Source organism: Manis javanica, chromosome 3, assembly GCF_040802235.1.
Source record: "Manis javanica isolate MJ-LG chromosome 3, MJ_LKY, whole genome shotgun sequence".
In the NCBI taxonomy this organism is placed as follows: domain Eukaryota; kingdom Metazoa; phylum Chordata; class Mammalia; order Pholidota; family Manidae; genus Manis; species Manis javanica.
The window spans coordinates 155,015,383-155,036,412 of NC_133158.1; the positions used below are offsets into that span (position 1 = coordinate 155,015,383).

The 21,030-nt window shown below is 42.5% G+C and overlaps 1 protein-coding gene across 2 annotated transcripts in view; it reads right to left on the bottom strand.

Moving 5' to 3' along the window:
* Positions 1 to 17,606, bottom strand: part of GYG1 (glycogenin 1) — a 28,758-nt gene extending 11,152 nt beyond the window's left edge. Inside the window, exons 1-5 of one of the 2 annotated variants that reach the window (XM_037008265.2) lie at positions 17,259 to 17,445; positions 14,761 to 14,896; positions 12,682 to 12,856; positions 12,225 to 12,387; positions 1,246 to 1,372 (exon numbers count right to left, since the gene is read on the bottom strand). In XM_037008265.2, the coding sequence (XP_036864160.1) occupies positions 1,246 to 1,372; positions 12,225 to 12,387; positions 12,682 to 12,856; positions 14,761 to 14,896; positions 17,259 to 17,430 (773 nt within the window). In that variant the 5' untranslated portion in view covers positions 17,431 to 17,445. Of the gene's footprint in view, positions 1 to 1,245; positions 1,373 to 12,224; positions 12,388 to 12,681; positions 12,857 to 14,760; positions 14,897 to 17,258 lie in introns of both variants that reach the window. The other variant, XM_073232231.1, reaches the window with a different exon arrangement.
* Between the last annotated feature and the right edge of the window lie 3,424 nt (positions 17,607 to 21,030).

Below are 21,030 nucleotides of genomic sequence, written 5' to 3' on the forward strand. Positions count from 1 at the left end.
AAACCTTTCTGCCTTCCAAAGCCAGACATTCTCGTTACTGTGCTGCAAGATTGGATAATGAAATATGAGAAGTGAAAGGCCCTTTGTTTTCTGCTCACTCAGGAATGTCCATGCAGGATGGAGACTGAAGAGCCGAGGCCAACCTTGAGAAGTGCACTGCTGCTCACGGCCGTGTCTCAGGATCAACCTGACAGCTTGGCCTCCGTTCAAGAAATCTGAATCATCTTCTCAGTTCAACACAAATGAGTCAGAGCCTAAAGAACAGGCCGAGGCCCTCAGAGTGAGACAAGTGCCGCAATGAGGCTTCATTAGCTGAATGAGAACTGCATCCAATTGTGCCAAACAAGCTGGTTGCCAAGAACAACAGAGGTCCACCGAGCACTCATGTATATGAGCCCACTTCCTCCTCCTGACAGCTCTGCAAGATCGGCATTATCTCCCTCCTCGTCTTGCATGAGGGGAAATAGGCACAGAGCCTAAGCCACACCACAGGTAAATAAATGGCAGGGGGAGGGCATGCTCCCACCTCTCTGGCTCCAGACATTACTCACTGCCTGCCAGACCATGTCTCCAACAAAAGGACAGATAACCTGCCATCCGCTGGGTGCTGAGGGTAGGCCAGGCCCTCTTCTAATTGCTTCACCTGAGGACCTCCCTTAACACTCACAATAACCACTCTGCAGGGCACTGATGCAGACCAAAGTTCAATAACTAGGCTAACATCTACTCAACTCGGAGTTCAGGACCTAGTCATCATCCTGGAAGTGGTGCCTCCAGGACAGAACCGAGGCAGCAGTGCTCTGTAGCCCCTGCTCTACCGCTACACCAAGCTGCTGCCAGCATCTTGCCCAATCCCACAACCACAAAGGAGGGAGCTGTTAACACCCTCATTTTGGAGGTAAGGGAACTGAAGCTCAGCAGACAATCTGAGGCAGAGGATGGGTTTGCGTCCAGTCCGGGTTCTTGACTATGACATACAGATCATTTATCAGATGGCCAGGCACCCCAGGAACCAGTGGGAACCTTTTCCCGTAAGGCAGCTAAGTGCCTTCTGGGTCACTGCAAAGGAGGTGACTGTTAACATCAAGGCCTCTCCCCATACAGCCCTGTTTCTCATGAGAGAAAGACTGCCTCCAACGTCCCCACCCTTGTGCCCTCAGGATGATGAGGTGGCATCCAAAGATCATAAACCCCAGTCCCCTGCCCTCACCATCCCCAACAATAAGTGAAACCATTGGCACTTACGCTTTAAATGCCGGGAGGTAGGAGTATATAGAAATGCTGCTTAGGTTATAAATAAATGGCAGGTGTTTTCTGATATCTGTTGTTGCCCAGCTGCTAAAAAACGTATTCAGTAAACCCTGGTCCCCACCTGAAAAAAAAAAAATGAATTACAGTCAAGGAAAAATCAATAATTCTACAGAAACATATAACTGGACCATTAAGAACGGGTACTAATTCCATTTTTGAAACAAGAAGTTCCAAGTTAAACCTACTATAGACATTTTAGGAGGCAGCCATTTCCCTGAGTTAATTCATTAGCTCAACAAATATTTAACGAGCAGCTACTATGTGCCAGACACTGTACCACACACTGGCGATCAACAGAGAAATGTTTACCGTGTTTATGACAGGGTAGGGGGCTGCGGAGTGCTGCCGCCTCAGTTCACGTCCTGAGGAGCCACTTCCAGGATGATTCCGAGGTCCTGAACTCTGTAGTTCAGTAGATGTTGGGCTAGTTATTGATACAATGATACCAGCAAATCAAGAGTCAATAAACATCACAGGTGGAATCAAAGCAGTGAAGAGAAGTACTGGGGGCTATGAGGTATGTGAAAACGGCTCAAGATCGCATCTGATAAGTCAGGAAAGGCCTCCAAGTTGTATATAAGCCAAGATCTGAGGGGTACACAGAAGTCATTGGCAAATCCAAGTGGAGAGGAGGCAGCCGGTGCTCCAGGCAGAATGAACAGCACACACCAGAAGGCCTGAGATGGGCAGGAACATGAAGCTATGGGAAGAAGACCTGGGAGGCGGCCTGTGTAAGTAGAAGGGGCTGCATGGCACCAGGTGGGTCTCAAGAGGTGGTCACAGACTAGACCACGCTGGGCTCAGATTTTAGATTCTATCCCCAGTTAGAGGCTTTCGACTATGTTAAGAGCAATGGGACAAGAAGTAAAAAGCCAAAGAGAACAAACTGGAATAATGGAAATGTTTTCTAGAGCCCTCAACTACTGGCTCATTGACAGAAGGACACACCAGCCTGGGCTGCATCCCTGCCAGGCACCAAGTGAGGATGATGACCATTCATTGAAAATAAATATAACACTAAAAATCTAAAGCTAAGTGTCTGACTTAAATCATAAACACACAAGTAACCAAACTGGTCACTAAGCTGCCTCAAAATACATTCTGCCTCTAGCCCATCTGCTTTTTTTAGGCTCAAGATTTCAAAAAACACACACAGAACTAGTCTTCCATGCAGAACAGCAGCCTGGGTGTGTGGATGTGTGTGTGCAAGTGTTTATTTGTGCGTGTGGTTTGTGTGGATGGGTGGATAGCTGGAGGGAGAACCCCCTCCTCTGAAGTAGGAGACTGGTACGCTGCCCAGTTACTTCCCTCCTTGGTCTGCTTTGCCCCGAGACCCAGTTTCTTTTCTAAACAGATAGCAGGTCCAATTGGTCGTCATCACTATTTGTATTTTCTTGTTAAAAGAGACTTAAAAATTCTGGAGATTTTAAAAAATATCTGGACCTCAGTAGTAAGATCAGGGCATTGGGTTTCAAGTCTAAATGTACCTTTTATCTGTCCTTTGTGTATCCCATCCTTTCCCAAATATCCTCAGTCAACTCTATGGATCAAAGGCAATCACTGAGTGAACGTCTATGGAGCAACCTTTCCATATAAGGAGCTATGACAGGTCCCCATTCCGCAGGGGAAAACCCAGGTTTCACTCTTCTAAGTTCTAAAGTACAATAAAGATGGCATTGGGATATGCTTCATTTGCTACACAAACTGAAGAAATTTTAATTAAACGAATTAATCTATTTTGAGACACACAATATTAAAACCAAAACACCATACCTCAGAGGCTTACTTCAGAGTCTACAAAATATCCTATACATGGGCACAGACACTGGTGGTTGAGGTACAGAGGCCTGGAGTCTTACTGATTTGCCTTTATATATTATCATTGAAATAAAGGTTGAGGAAATGTTCATAGAGGCTTTATTCATAATAGTGGAAAACTGAAAACAGTCCAAACATCCTTCAACAAGTATATGAATGTGATATCTCTATACAATGGAATATTACTCAGCAATATAAAGGAACAAACTACTGACATTGCAACTTAGATGGATCTGAAGGGAATTGTGCTGAATGAAAAAAATCCAGTCGTGTGAAGTCACATACCATGATTGCATGTATATAACATCCTTCACATGACAGGATTATAAAGAATAGATTCGTGGTTGCTAGGGGTTAAAGGATGAGAGAGGGAAAGAGGCGGCCATGGCTACAAAAGGGTAGAAGGAGGGGTCATTGTGATGAAACTACTCTGTACCCTGACTGTGGTAGTGGTCACACCAATCTAGACATTTAGAATGACTGCATAGAAAACATACATGAACAACACTAGGGATCACATGCATAACTGGTGAACTCTGAATAAGGTTGGTGCATTGTATCAATATCAATTTCCTGGTTGTGGAACTATAGTTGTGCAATATGCTACCACTGGCAGAAACTCAGTGAAGGGTGTGTGGATTCCCTCTTCATTGTTTCTTACAACTGCATGTAAATCTAAATTCTCTAAAAATAAAAAGCTTTTCAAAAAAGAAAGCTGAGGGTTAATGTTAAGATACAAAATGCAATCAAGAATTGTTAGTCATTAGATTCTAAATTCCACAGGGACAGAGATCATGGCTTTTTTTTGCTTGCCACTGTAATGCCAGCACATAGCAGAATGCCTTACACATCGGTCAATTATTTGTGGAATGAATGCAAGAAAGCTGAAGATACTCTGTAATAGCAGAAAAGTTGAAACGACTTGACTATTCCACCATAGAGCAATGGCTATACACTCACACTGACCACTCCTGAGAATGTTATTCAGCCATTAAAGCCAATGGCTATAGAGACCACAAGTCTACCACATAAGCTATACAGTGATACACCTTTGGTTAAGAACATAAGCATTCATATTGGAAGAAAAGAAACAACAGTAACTGTGTGGAGGGGATCGGTGTTACAGATGTTCCTCCCCCGGCCCAACTTTACTTTGATATTTTTAGATTTTTAAAATATTAATGCAGTTAGGCAGAATGAGGATTGCGCTGAGATCTTTTCTAAGCATTCTTGTTCATTGATTTGTAAGGAAATGAGACACTATCAAAAAAATATATGTAGGTCATAAACCATATTTATTAGTAAATAAATTCTACATACCCAACATCCAATTTAAGAACTTGAATATTATCAATACTGTTTAAAATCTCTGCATGGGCTCGCTAATTCCATTTCACTGCCCCTTGTCCTGGAAGTAACTGCTAATAATGCGTTTTATTTTTAACCATCTTGATTTCCTTTATTTTACCATAGATAACGTATGTAGTCTCACTTGTTTTTGAACTTTGTGAAACTAGACATCATACTATGTATTTTTTCTACTAGTTTTTTTTTATGCCAAATCATAAGACCTTTTTTAAATTAAGTAATTCCACTTAAAATGTCTATTGCCTAAATGTAATGCAGTGAAGAAATCTAATTCCATGAAGGTCAGAATAGCAGTTGTAGAACAGAACTTCCCAATCTGAGAGGATGAGTCTGGGAAACAAGAGTCAGAGCTGTTGATCCCTCAGAGTCCCTGGCCAGCTGCCTCTGGCCACAAGAGGCCATTTCCATTTACCCTTAGGTACCCTGCAAACATCATCATCCATCAGCCGTATGCCACAGCAGGGCTGAGCAGCACTGGTGGGATGGGAAACAAGGAGAACAAGCAGGGAAGCAGACTTAAAAATCATTGGTGACCATTCAGCTGGCAAATCCTTAACCACTCAACAAGGACCTTACCTCCAGAGGAAACAGTACAGACCATGGACCCCCCCAGGGCCACTAACCTCATTATGTGACTATGAAGGGTCACCTTTTTGCCAAAATTGTCGATTAAAAGTAGCATTAAATGCTACCTAGAAGGCTGTAGCTTCTTAAATAACTTATTAAATTTAGCATTTTAACCCTTTTACCAAATGCATGATTCCAAATTCCACCTACCAAGGTCAAGCAAATGTTTTAACTTCATCTGACAATCTTTGTGTGATTTTATCAATATCCTCTCTTTAGACACCTCTAAATTAGAGCACAATTCAAAGCAGAATGTAAATCTAAGCACGTCTGTGCTACAAAACATACAAGGATGCTGTGAAGACTGTAGAATTTTCACTACAGAAACCCCAGGACTTTTTGTCCAGTACGTTCTAGTCAGACTTCTGCAGGCAAGTGTATTTATTCTGACAGGTTTAGACACTTTTAATCTCATCATCTGAGAACCAACAAACATGATCAGCGGGCACTGCCAGCAGCTGTGATCAGCCAGGGCATGACAAAACAGGCGTGAGGTAGGAAATGGAATGAGGGACGCATGGCACCTGTTCTGCAAACAAAAGCAAATATCAGGTTCTGTATAACCCATCTACAAGGCTGCCCAAGTGCTGGTAATAACTTTATTTGGTATTTTCCAAGTCTTATAAACAGGGTCATGAATTTGGTAACCATGGACACATCACAGCATTTATCAGAAACCAGGCCTATTCTTTTCTAACAGAAGTGGAGTTGAGAACTACCTTTTAAATTTGTGCACTTTTTCAGTGTTTGTGTGCTTTCTGTAGTTTATTGGCAGCTGGCTTGCCTACTGTGGGTAGCATGGAGGGTGAGCTAATTCTAGTTTCAACATGAGCCTTAGTATCTCAGCCACAGGAAAGTTCCCCCAGAATCCTGCTATTCAAAGTGTGGTCCAGGTTCCAGAGGCATGAGCATCACCTGGGAGCTTGACGGAAATGCAGAATGGTAAACCCCACCCAACCCCTACAGAATCAGTATCCACATTTTAATCCCCAGGTGATTTGTTTGCATATTACAGTTTCAGAAGTATGGGTTTGGAATCTTCTAAAGACTCCATTTTTATTATATCAGAGTATACAACTCTCAAAAATGTCATTTCTATAGAAAATGTCTGAAGTTATATAAATTAGGAATAGGCATCAGAGCCAGGATGATGAATGAGATAGGTTCCAGTTCTCAAATGTTTCTTAATCTAGGGGCAGAGGAACAGACATCAAGCAAATAATTCAAAGTAAAATATGCTTAATACTGTAACAGAGGTATAACCAAGTGCTGAGATGAAAATGTGGCTCACTCCTTAACACCGACCTCCTGTAATGTACTTGGCGGGTGTCATTCCTGCTTACGGTGGGCATCCCATAGGTTACTGAATGACAGATTATGAACAGCCAACTCTGTGGGGTTATTTCCATGAGGTTACTAAGGATCAGCAGATTAACCCCAGGGGGCTCATGGAAATCCAGGCACTGGGAGCTCAGGTCTCAGGAGCACTGCAGCTCACTGGCCTCAAACCATTTAAGCCAAGAACACTGATTTTAACATCTCATGTTACAGCTTTTTACTTTAAAAAAGAAACCAGATCCTTAATAATCAAGTTATTAATTAATGTATAAATGCAAAGTTACATTTATTCGTGGCTTAAATTTCACTTGCTCAGTTTAAGTTAGGTCTTCCTGGTCTAGATTCTCTTAGCATTTTGAACTTACTAGAATTATAATTATCTAATTGTGCAATTAGTTATTAAACATCTGTATGGTCTCACAGAATATAAGCTTTTAGAGGCAGGGATAAAAATCTAAATTACCTACTAGTCTATTGCTGGTCCTTAAACTTAGCATCTTACCCAGATTAGGTGCTAAAAATGATTTTGAAATACTGAATGATTTGAGGGCCAGTGATGAACAGACTAGAAATGTAGGCAAGAGTAATGTTTCCAAGAATATTTCCAGACCCATAAGACAATGCAAGCCTACCAACTGTACTACTGATTTAAAAAGACAAAATACTTATAGATACTGTGGTTCAGGGGAGAAGAGCAGTAACTGTAGAGATAGAGAATTCGAGCCTCTGTTCTTTCATCTGTAAAAGGAGGAACATGCTCTCTCAGAGAAATGAATTTTAAGTAATTCAGGGTATATTTTCATGAATGTTGCAGTGTGGGATAAGTGGGAGAGAAGGTAAAAAACTACACACGTACAACCCAGCCATAGAGTCGAGAAAGACTGTCTGGTTCAAATGTGGCTCTGCCAGCAGCTCAGGGACACCGGGCGAGCGGCTGTCCTGAACTGCAGGGTCAGTTCCCAAGACTAGGTATATAGCAGGCCCTCAATAAATATCTGTTGAATGAATATATTAATGAGTGAACAAATGAATGACTACCTCACAGGACTGTTGAGAAATAAATGAAAAAGGAAAATGACCAGTGTAAAAGTCTGTACAACACATACATGTAAGACAGTAGTCCCTTCCTCCTCCTGTTTCTCACAGGGTTCATGATCTCTGCTGGTTACAAGGCTAGAGACAAACAGATGGCTAGTGAAAATAAATAAATAAATAAATACTCCTGGGTACAATGAGATAAAAATAGCTTAAGAGAAAAAAACGTGTGTGCGCTCACTTGGCTACTACAAGACTTTTTCTTTTCATCCTTAGTTACTCAAGATATTTATCACCCAAACTATCAATTACATGATATAACAGCAATAGAACAGAGTAATTTTCAAAGCAATTGAGAAAATCCTCTCAGGGCCACACGCAGCCTAACGTTCAAGCAGCAGGGACAAGCTCCCCGAGGCAGCTGCCAAGGTAGAACCCCTCAAGTCCGGGAAACAGAGGAGGGGCACTTCAGTTCCTGAGCTCATTTGGGTTTGACAAGACATGAACTAATCGGAAACACCTCCTGCCTTCATTCCTTTTCTGGGCAGGTCTAGCTTGAAGCTTAACTAACTCCAAAGATTAGAAAAAGAAGCACTGGGGTCAATTTTACACCTTCACAGAATTTAGTACCAAATCTTTTCCATTAAAAGTCATTTTAAAACCGTACCATACCCTCCTGATTTACTACATCTCCAAACTCAGAAACAAGACCATACAGTTTAAGGGCCTCAGTGACCGCTTAGAATATGGGACACATAGATCTGTTGTGTGGTCATTTATTCCTTAGATTCTGCTTAGAGTGAAACTATACCTAATATTCTATCACCCATTTGTTGTCTGCTATTCTTTCTGAAAATTCAACTCTAGACAAAATTTCATTCCTCCAATAAAATGTTTAGGGTATTTAGATTACAATGACTAAAATAAATCCTCAAGGCTTTTTTTTAAAGTACACTCCAAACTGGAATATATGACCTTTTCTTTTTGACTTAGGCTTTTGAAACTAACACATACAGATGAAATTTAATAGATAGCAATTTTCAAGCACTAAGCTCTTGTCTTCAACTATAAAAGCACCCTTAATTTAGGATACTTTAGGTCACAGGGGAAAGCAATATAAACCTCAACTTGGATTAGAATGATTTCTTCAAATTAAAAGTATACCAGCTTCCTTGTACATGAGTGTATGGAGATGAAATTGCTGATTAGTATCTATGATATCATGACCTCCGTCTTCCCTTCTCACTGCTAATAAATCCTGAAGTTAACCTTATTTTGTCACATCCTATAAAATATTAGTATATATCTATTTTACAACATTTATTGTGCAACTTCCAGGAAGATGTAACTTCAGTTATGAAGTAAGTGCCAAGACAGTTAGCAAATACAACAGTAGAGGAACCTAGACATTTCACTATGGGCAATTAGATACCAGCCAAGAATTAGGCATGTACTCACCAGTTCTAAATTCTAATACTCTAAATATTTGGGAACTCTAAATATTGGGAAGAGAAGTTAAGGATCTAGCACGATTTGCCATATTAGGCTTATTCTCTTGGCACCGACAGGGTGGGGGTTGGGGATTGTGATTTGAGGGCCGGTGATGAGAAAGCACGACAGTCACATTCTTTCACATTACAAGGGCTGTGAGAGCAGCTGCAGATGCTCGGCCATCAGTGGTCCGTGAGGCTTGTCAGTGGACACTGGATGCCAGTTTTTAGTTTTTGTTGAATGTATGCAGGAGATTAAGCAGGACTTGCGAGATACTCAGAGTGAGATACTGTCATCCGTACATTGGTTTTCTTTAATACCCATCTAAAAATGCTGAGACTTAAACCCACTGTTCCGTCAAATTGGTGGTGGGCAGGTACATTAGAAAATGTAAGGTATGGTGAGAGGAAACGTCCTAATGCCTACAGCATAACAGCTACACAAAACTGGGCACTGCACTGAAAATGAAACAAAGCAGGGCTACTGCTACTAGAAAAGGATGTAGCTCACAAAAGAAATATTTTATTAAGTCCAGTAAGTTTTTATGCCACACAGGTATTGATTCAATGGGATAGTAAACTTTTCCAGAGAGGAGCATTTTCCCACAGTACAAGAGGAGCTTTCTTTGTTGAGTAAAGTAGATCCACACATCAAGTGATAACAACCTTTCATTGAAAAGCTGATAGTTTATACCTCTGCTAAATTTAAACATATTGAGACTAACTAGAAGTTCCCACCTGCATGGTTGAATTTTCACCTCCTTCAATTAAGCATTTCTATTAACAGAGAAAATTCAACCCTTCACCACAAATGAGCCAGTGTAAGTGGAATACCTTACATAAAGGCCAGCTCCCGGAAACCCTGCTGCTAAATAATAAAACGTGCTAGCAGGCACGGAGAGAATCTCTCAGTGGTTTCAGATTCTAGCTGAAAAAGCAGAAAGTGCTTTCTAGCTGAGTACTTTTCACACATTCTTGCTTCTTAATAATAAATTCATCAGCTCCTTTAGTACCTCTCCATTCTAGAACAAGGCAGACGATCTGGATTAGTCTACCAGTACTTAGTTTTATATTCTAAATGTATAATCTGGATAATTTGCCGCAGCACACTACTGCTTGGTATCCAAATTCTTCTCTCAATAACAAAATCTAATACTCTCCTAGAATTGAAACTGGATTCTCTTTATATCATGACAATCGTGCATTTCAGGCCACTGGTTCTTCTTTAGAATGACTCACTGGAGTTGAGAATTACACTGAATTTCTGGCAGGATCACACTACTTCCTTCAAATTCAATCAGAGGAGGTGAAGAAAGTTAACTCTGATGGGAAATTAAGACAAACAGTGGACTTCTGCTAAAAAAAACTCTCACCTTCCTTTTACACAACAGTAACTGTTTTAGTATGAGCAGTAGAAATAATAATGTGTTCTGAACTCAAGTATTAATACAACTTTCATTCCTTATGTGAAAAGAAAATAGTAGAAGCTACAAAGTCAGTAAAAAGAAGTTGCATTTGGCTCTGACCACAGTGAACATTCAACAAATCATTTCTTAAATTTGCTTAAAATAAGACTGTACTTCTTGTCATACGCTGCCATTCATTATGGCTTCGATATTCCTGCTCACCATTTTGAGCATGTAATGATTTAACGTGGAGCAAGGTTTCTCAGCCTCGGCACTACTGACACTCCGGGCCTGATAATCCTTTGTTGTGGCAGCCGTCCTGTGTGCAGTGGGATGTTTCGCAGCATCCCTGGCCTCTGCTCACTGGATGCAAGCAGCACCCTCCCCCCTTCAGCTGTGACAATAAAAAATGTTTCCAGACCTTGTCCAGGGTCCCCAGGATGACGAATCCTCCCAGGTTGAGGGCTACTGGCATAGAGTATAAACTAGCCAAATAGTGAGACAAGACTGAAACTTAAACTTCATTCTTTTCAATGACATTTCAAATAGCTGCATACTTCAAATCCTCAAATGACTAAACTGAATTTGATTTCTCTCAACAGCAATAACAAAAACTCAATTTCAGTTTTACGTATAACTTAAAATGTTTTAACTTCCAGTCTTTTGATTTCAGCAATCTAACCAACCTTTAGATCTAATCTTTTAATTTAAAAGAGTTAAACTGGGCGACTTTGATATTCAACTTTATAACTAGTTAATGGAAATGAATCCTTGTACCCAGGGCTGCACCTGTGTCCATTAAGGAAGGCTGCCTCTGCTAGTTCCTGTATCTACCCACTGCAAATGTCAGATCTGCTCTTAAGGAGGAAAGGGGAGGAAAGCAGCCCCTGGTGTGGAAGGCTGGCTGCAGAGCCATGCTCTGGCCCTGTCCCCCTGTTCCCTGCATGAGATTTTGCCACAATGTCAAGTATCTGAACATGAGTCACTGCTGAGAGGACTGCTTACAACTGGGTCTTTTCTTTATTCCAAAGAGCCATCAACATTAAAGAGCTGTTTTTGCATATTAACTACTACTTTTGTCCTGCGTGGTGTGTAATTGTTAAAAACAATGGCTTATTATTTATGATTTCAGAGACTGCCCTGAGATAGAAATATACCTATTAATTTATTTGATGAAAATTCTCCCAAGGATATGAAACCCTAAATCCATAGTCAGAACCTTTCAATATGTACAAATAGCTACAACAAATTTACACGTAATGGAAAATGGATGTTGACTTGGCTGATGTTCCTTTCCTTGAGCTTCCAGATACACCATCTAATGCACAGCCTTACAAAGAGTGAGAATTTGAAGACAAAGGTGATTCACATAACCTTTCTACCTCTTTGAAACGCCTTCTGAGAGAATGAGAGTCAAATCACTCCACTTTATTCTTCTTACTTCTATCAAGACAATGCTAGGTCCTCTTGTTAGCTCTTGCACTTAAGTTTGCTCAGGTTTAAAAATAGTTGCCAAAGTTTTTGATTCGTCTAAGTCTTTTGCATTCTTGAACAATCATGATTCATTTACCATATTACAGACAGAGAAGAGCCAATCAGAAGTCTATAAAACTGCCTATCCTAGTTTAACCTAATGTGTGTACCTACACAAAAAAGATGCAAGTGTCCCAACACAACAAGAGTTCCCGAAAGAGCACAACTAACAGGGCCTGCTGCACCTCACAAAGTGCTGTCTTCCAGGCACAGGGAACCAGAGCACCTATATCCCTGAGGAGAGCAGCCCCCAGGAATTCCTAACAGCTTATCAGATATAAAGATAACAGATACCTACCATCAAAGCTACCTTGCTCAGAAGCAAGGTGCAATAGCTGATTGTACGTTTCGACTGAAGGCTGATAAACAAACACTCCGGAATTGAAGCAGTCAGGCCATCCTGGGTCTGGTGCGGCTGACAATTCTTCTCTCTCAAAAAGATCATCGATATTTGCTAGGACCTGATTCAAAGTGAGGGGAGGGAAAGAATCACAAAAATGTTCTGGGGCCAACACACCCTTCTTAAGTTCTCCCTAAGTCCCTGAACACAAAAGATGCAGCCTGTTGCTGGTCTTAACTATTCAGAAGACAGCTAGCTGTAAGGCAGCCTGGGCTGACTGCTCTCCATCACCTGACACTTTCTACAACAGCGATTTTATCTGAAGTTTACTGTCAAGTCTTGATGGTGTTCCTCAAATGCCTAATCGGTTTCAGGTACCACACACCTCTCTTTCAGCCGTCAAATCCACACTTACCAGAGTATCTGCGTCCATGAACACGCATTTTGAATACTGGGTGAGGGACCAGCAGTGGAGTTTGGTTAATGTGACACCCAACTCAGGTCTCTTCATTAAGGTCAGGTGAGCAGAATCGCCACTATCCAAGACATCTACCATGATGACTTCATCAAAGACTGTTTCTAAAACTTTCCTGTCAAAATAAAACCCGGAAAACAGCGTTTAGCATCTGTGCAGAACAAATGACCCATCTGACAGAAGACTGTGTTCTTATTAACCTATCCATCAATTACTAAAGCAATCTGTTACTTTGGTGTAGTACAATCTCTTAAATATATCCTATTAATTCAGGACAATTGTATCAATTTGTATGTGTTAACCTAAGAACTGCTTATGGTGAGGATGAAGCACTTGTCTGAAAAAGTTACAGGAGCAGCTATTTTTTATTGTACCATCGAATACCAGGCCAACTGTAGAAATAGCCTATAAATATGTAACTCACATTTGGTCAGAGTACATATTTGCAACAGTCTATGTATTCAACAATATTTCATTAGAATGGATTTTTGTTAACTACTGCATATTTTCACAAATGATGCTGGGCAAGTGCAAAAATATCTGCAATGAAGTCTATAAGGAGTCTTCTGCTAAGCAGTTTACAGAGAACTTCCTGAAGTTAAAGGACTAAGTTATTCAGTTCCATTTTTAGAACTGAATATAACCAGCATTTACTATGTGCTTAGCACTCCTGGCATAATGAGAGACTCTTTTGGTTTGTAAGGTACAACACTTCTCCATGACCAAAATTAACTAAAGGTTTATTTTAGAAAGCAATCCTGAGGTGGGTTAAGTGGGGTATACTTAGGTAAGACACTATACTCAGCACAAGGAAAAGTGTATGATAAAGATAGGTCATCATGGAAAGTTTATATCAAACATGCAGAACAAAACAGACATTATACTATTTGTCTCCAAGGTTTTATAAAAACATGTTCCAGTTTACACATTAAACTTTAGGTTTTTGAAAAGAAGTAGCCAGCAGCACCATTCACTACAGTAAAGGAGTTTGTTTCTAAGACCACACACACACACACACACACACACACACACACACACACACACACACACACACACACACACACACACACACACACACACACACACACACACACACACACACACACACACACACACACACACACACACACACACACACACACACACACATCCTCACTAAACAGGACAGACTTGTCAGGAGAAAGCTTTTTTGACATTCTCCTAACCCTTTAGGAACAAGGTTGGGAGTGTGAGATACATATGTATATATAATGCCTCCTTTTCAGAGGTCCTTGGAGTGTGCTTACATTTTTTGAAAAAAGTCACAGAAAGGGCATCGTCAATTTCTTAGGACAAGAGAAAGCAAAAATAAAGACAATACAGAGCTGTCAGGGTACACATATGTTTTTGAAGTTAGTATTGGGATCTAGGTAGTGCATCCCGATAGTCCAAAACTTAATTCCAACAAATCAAAGTGAATGGACCCGATCAAAAGGCAGCCTGTGCTCTTCAGAGTGCTCTCCCAGCACAACCCCCAGCTCAGAAAGCTCTTTGGCAAATATTCAGGTCTATTAAATTTTAAATAAAGGTATTTGGTTACAAATGTTAACTGACAGTGGAGAAAACGATTTTCTTTCAAAGTCACCTGAGGTTTCCCTAGTTGGAAATAGGAAACAAAATAGCCCCCCTGCTGCCTTTTGAGAAAGGAGCAACAGCGAAGAGAGACTACACAAAGGGAAAGCCTGGATGGAACCATTCACTCTGATTGCCCTGAGGGGGCCTGCCTGAGTCCCAGTTCTCCTGGTTGGAATCTGTGAGAGCTTAGGCCAGAAAACCACCGCCCAGGAGGCAGGTGGGGCGGAGTATTTCCCCACAGTCAGGAAGAAGAGGTTTCAGACCCATGAATCCTTCCCTCAACAGCTCTTATCTTTCTCTGCCCAGTGCCCAATTCCTGAAAAAGGCATGGCTTCCATGCCCACTGATGTCAGATGGGAGAAGCATGTCAGAGCCCCACCAGCAGACAGGCACGGAGGTCCTCACCTCATGGAGTCTGAGACCTGCGGCGTGGCGAGCACGGCCAGCCTCCTGGTGGTCCTGTGCTGTTTCAGAGACGAGCCCAGGACCAGAGCTCCTTGGGCATAGGCATCGTTTGTGGTCAGTGTCACAAAGGCCTGATCTTAATACAAAGAGAAAAAAAGACACTCATTACAATATTCTACCTGGAACAAACAACCCCAGAACCCCTTTCAGCCAGTAATTTGGCAGAATCAGCTCCTCTGAGATCAACTTGCTCCACTAACAAAGGAGCAGCCTCTTTGGGGTGGGCTGAAGGAAGAGAACCCAAGTGCTCACTTTAAGAATGGTTCAAGGCCATTCTTCAGCAGGAATATCTTTGGCAATCTCCAAGAGGCTGATTGAGCTATAAAACTGAATCCAATTTAGAGTCCAGATGTGCTAAATTCTCAGACTAAATAATACTTTAATACCCAGAGGATGAACCTCAGACAATTAACAGGTGTTAAATGAAGAAATCAAGAAGTGCATTTTCTGCTTCTCCAGTAAGATGACATAGTGTTTTCAGCCAAGCAGAAATCCAGCTAACAACTCCAACTGAAAGCATCAGCCACATTTTTCATTCTGGTGCTTGTGCGTCTGCCAAGCCTCAGGCTTTTACATTAGCTGTTTAGTTAATCGGGAACAAACGTTCCCCCACCAAGCCACAAGAGTCACTTCAGTCTCTGTCCAAATATCACCTCCCCAAGAGGCCTTCCCTCCTTGATGACACTATCTAAATAGTGGTCAATCGCTGTTAAATGGATTTGGGGACTACCTCACAAGCTCTAACAAACCTGCCTCCTCTTCCTAGGAGAAGCAATCAGTGCCCTCTACCCTGCACTCTGGGGCACACTCGCTCTCACATGCGTTCTCTCACTCCCACACTCTCTCTCATATACACACTCTCAAAAATCAGTCTCCAATAACCACTTAGTTGCCAGAGCAGAACACAAACACATGGGTGATTATTCCTACCCAACAAGCTCCACCTTTTCAAGACCACCAGCCCAGTCTTCAGGATTTAGTACTTCCCTAGATGATCCTAGGGCACACTCCTTCTCTGAGGGGATTTTAACCTAAGTTGATGGGCATCCAAATATACAAGATACTTAGGATCAAGCTCTAGTGGGGAAAATGGGGGCTCTGTTGCCCAACCAGGGGGATGGGACATTTTGTCATGAAGTCACTATGTCTTAGGTTTCCTCATTCTTCCTTTGCCCATTTTCCAACATGGAAGCTGGAGAAAGAGGAAATTCGTGGCTAACTGAAAGGGAGTTGTGTAGGTTGTCAAGTGGGCCAGCACATCCCCCAAACTCTGACCTGAGTGTTCACACCCAGTGTTGGGCTCTCAGAGCAGGCTCAATACTTAACTGTGGAAAGATGGGATTCCCACCCATGGAGAACACCCACTTCCCAGCTAGGCTCACTCTAAGCTCAGAACAGTGAGTGACACCTGTCACTTGACATGCCCATCAGCCTCTGCCTATACTGTTCCTTCAATCCATCAGAAGATGGCAACATTCATTCAGTCTGCCCTGAGGGTATTTAATCTGGGGCAAAATGAATGTTTTAAATCAAAAGCGGTGCAGATTTCATGGGTTTATACATTAAAGTTTAGTAAGGTAAGTAGGATTCAGGAACTTCAGGAAGCAAGGATATGGATGAGGTCCAAGGCGAAGCTGGGGCGAGGACAAATGCTTAGGAACGTAGGCTGCCATAGCCAGCAGGCCCTGCAAATGAACACGGAAGGCCAATGACAGCCGGGTAGGAGTTCATCTCCCGCAGCTGGCTGAACTCTGGGAACATCTGCAATCTTTTGGTAGTTCAACTCATGTAATAACCGCACTAATAGCCTCACCAACGGGAAGGACCAGCACAGTCTGCTGTGCTGGGGCAGAGTCGTCTTGAGACCCGGATCGTTGCAACAAGTGGGCCGGCGCCCTCCCACCGCACGGGGTCCGCCCCCGTGGAGCGCTCGCCTGGTTCCAGTTTTCTGCAACCCGGCCCCACAGGCCTAAAAATAGGCTCGCCGAGATGGCCAGCGCCAGCGCAGGCGGGCGTGGAGCCGGGCCGGAGCCGCCCGCGTCCCCGCCTGCGGGAGGCAGGGGCGGCTCCCCAGACCCCGCCGCGGCCCGGGGCTCCCGTCCGGCGCCCTCGGGGAACCGGCGCCCCACCCCCACTCAGCCCCGCCGCAGCTGCTCCGCCCGCCTGCCCTTCACGGTGAGAGCAGGAGGAAGGGCAAGGAGACGGAAGCAGGAACGAGGGCTCCGGCGGACGGCACAAGCTCCGCCTGGCTGCCCCATCGCTGTGCGCCCGGGTTGCAGCCCCCGGGGGCGGCGGGGCAGCAGCTGACGCAGGAAGCGGCACGCCCGGCTGCAGCCAGCCTGCAACTTTGCGGCGGTCTCCGTCCTGCCGGGAACTCCCCGGGGCGGAAGGCGGGCAAAGGAGCCGGAGGCTCCGGGGGCGACGGCGGCGGCGCGTACCTGTCATGGTGCCGCGGGCGGCTGCCGCAGCCGCAAGTCGGTGACTCGGGGAACCTGGGCGCCGAGAACGAGCGCGGCCAGCGAGGAGGCGCGGCGGGAGCGAAGCGTCCGCCCGCAGCGCTCTTATAGCGGCCGTCACGTGGCCGCGCACGCTCCCAGCGCCCGCCGGCATCCTCCCCGCAGAGCGGCCGGCGGGGGCGGCCCGCGGTGCGGCGGCCCCGGGCCCCGGGCCCCGCCTTCCACCCCCCGGGCTGGGCTGCAGGTCCCACTCTCCGCACTTCTGGTCCTGCACCCGCGGGGCACCTGAACCGGGGGCGCTGAGGCAGAGTGTGGCAGAGCCGGACAAATGCCCAAGAAGCCACGGGTGAGGGAACCTTAAGAACACAAACAAAAACCCGGATCACTCTAAACAGTTTCATTCCACTTTTTTCACCTAGAATTATTCCAAATCAGCCTCCGGAAGCATTTCTTAGTGTTCTCACACTTGTTTTGTGCTCTTGACTGAAAAATGATATGAATCTTAAGTATGTTATTTAGATTCTTCAGAGCACCAGATATTTGTTTCATTTAATCCTAACACCAATTTAATGAAGCAGATGCTATATCCTCATTTTATGGAATGTGTCACATACAAATGGAGAAGGTAGGATTTGAACCATAGCAGTTTGGTTTATGGAATTGGCCTTCCCACCAGTAAGGCCATGACAGCTCTGATAAACAGGTTCCCTAAAAAGGTTCATAAATTATGGTAATTGTGGTTGGGTAATGTAGTTGTTCAGGTTAATCTGTTTCACAAATCATGAAAAGTTGAATTTGTCATTTTTCTAGGAAGTTGAGAAATAGCTCTCTAACGTGATCATACCCTTCTCTCCCCATAGCTTCAGCCCAGACCAAACATTCCAGGAAAGCAGCAGGTAATACAATTTTCTGCAAATAATAGTTGCTCAGTAAATGCTAAAAGGAAGCCAAACAGGAAGATGACAACATCAGTTAAAAAGATGAAATAGATGCTTAAGAATAAGTGATTAATTTGCAAAGGTAGTATTGCTGTTGTCAAACCAATTTCATCAATTTCTTCAGGCCTGGACCTTCTACATCAGAATTGCTAGGGGCCCTTGTTAAAATGCAAATTTTTGGTCCCAAGCCCAAATATCTTGAATCAGAGATCTTGAGGGTAGAACCCAAGAATCAGCATTTTAAATATTATCTTTCAGGAGTCTCTTGAATCATTTCCCTTCCCACAACCCCACCATGGCATGGAGACCACTGATTGAACTGGCAAGACCTCTTGGCTACTTGACATTATATATTTCCTTTGCAGGAAGCAGAAATGTGGGTACAATGTATGGGTTTCCACTTATTAAAATGCTGTGGACTTAGAATAGTTGGAGCACTTTAAGGAATATAATGATTTGTAACTACTTGGGGAAAGGGAAATCAGAGAGTGTTCCCTTTCGGACTTTCCTCAAATTCAGACTTCCCTCCAAGTCTAAATTGCTCCTTTCCATACTAATAGGTGCATGTGGAAGAGAGGTTTCCATCTTTCACCCAGGAACCCTCTTGCCATCAATGATCCTTAACTACCTGCTGCTTGAAGGGTAAGTGTCCAGGCGGGACTTTTGCAGGGAGTGATGCTGGGCCGAATGGGGCAAAGCCAGGAGGAAGAGCTGGGGACAACTCAAACAGCAGGGACAATTGCTGGAGAAACAAACTCCTCTCTGCTCCACCTCCCACGGTGTTTAAATAAGAGTGGTCACCACAGCCTTCTCTCCCATGTTTTGTGCATATTTACAGAAACAGAAAGTTTATGGCTTTCATCACTCTGAATCAAATAGGAACATTTTTAGGTTGCTAAAATCTACTCTTATGGGTTGTCCTGATGGAGCTTTCTGATAGTGACTGGCTGCCCCGTTTTCCTGAGGCTGCTCTACATTGAGCTTCAGTGGGGTCTGAGGAAGGTCTTCACACTTTAATGTGCACCCAGATTGCCTAGGGATCTTGTTAAAAATGCAGATTCCAACTAGTTGGGGGTTTTTACAGAAACAGAAAGTTTATGGCTTTCATCACTCTGAATCAAATAGGGACATTTTTAGGTTGCTACAATCTACTCTTATGGGCTGTCTTGATGGAGATTTCTGTTAGTGACTGGCTGTGGACCAACATTGAGTAGCAAGGTGTTTGAACGTTCTAGATGGTAACTCTTTGAAGGTAATGGATAGACATTCAGGTTGTGATGAAGCAAATGTTTGAGACTTTAATTTGTTAATTTTTTTCATGCAAAATTGAATTAGCAGAATTTCTGAATCCTAAACAAAAGGTTAAGTTTAAAAACTATAGAGTGTGCATAACTGTTAGCCATTTAAACTATGCTACATGCATGTATTCATCGCGGGTGGTTCAAAATTCATTTTTAGTTGGCTTTGGAATGCATTATGTAATTTTTTGGCAGGAAATTTACCTTCCTAATTATGTTTTGTTTAAGATAATGCTGAAATCAATTTGCATTCCCTTGAGCACACACACTAATTGATGGTGGGAGCAACTGACCTGGAAATATATTCCAGAGTATAGAGCAACCTGCTGGCCTAAGACACAAACAGTTCCCACAGTCAATTCATGAACTAGATGTATCACACCTGGCTAGACACAGGAACTAACTCGTTCATTAACTACTTAAAATTTTGCCATTAATTGATAACACACAAAATCTGTACCTGAAATTGTTGCCAGTGATCACATCCCTGTCCAATTCCAACTGAAGCTGAGTTTCAAGAAGTATCCTTGGAGGCCCAACATAGCTCGTTCTTCATGAAGAGCTGGAGTCTCAAACTCCTGAAGTTACAAGAGCATGGTGACTAGTTATATTGCCTTAAAGAAAAATCTTTGTTGAGATAAAATTCACATACCATGAAATCCAGCCACTTAAAATACATAATTAAATGTTTTTTAGTACATTCACAGTTTTGCAAATACCACCATGATCTAAGTTGAGAACATTTTCATCACCCAAAAACAAATTTGTACCCATTAGCAGCCAGTCCTTATTCTCTCCCTCTTTGTCTCAGCCCTCAGCAACTACTAATCTACTTTCTGTGTCTTTAGATTTGTCTGTAGAGATTTGTCTATATGGAATTTTTTGTGACTGGCTTCTTTCAATTAGCATACTGTTTTCATTGTTCTTCCATGTTGTAGCATGTATTAATATTTCTCACTCCTTTTTATTACCAAATAATATTTCATTATATGGACATAACAAATCTTAGTTATCCATTTCATTGATAAATATGTTGATGGACATTTGGATGATTTCTTCTTTTTAGCCATTATGAATAATACTGTTATGACCATTTGTGTCCAAGTTTTTGGTTTGAGATATATATATATATATATATAATATATATATTATATATATATATATATTTTTTTTTCACCTAGGTATATATCAAGGGTAGAGTTGCTCGATCATATGGTAACTCTATGTTTAACACTTCAAGAACTGCCGACTGCTTTTCAAAGTGTCTGTATCATTTTACATTCTCATTAGTATGAGGGTTCTCCATTTATTGTTATACCTTTTTTATTATAGCCTTCCTAATGTATTTGGGGTGGTATCTCATTGAGTGATACCGCATTTTGATTTGCATTTCCTTAATGACTAGTGATATTGGGCATTTTTTCTTGTGCTTATTGGCCATTTGAATATCTTCTTTGGAGAAATGTCTATTCAAACACTTGATCCATTTTTAAATTGAGTTGGTTTTTTATTATTGAG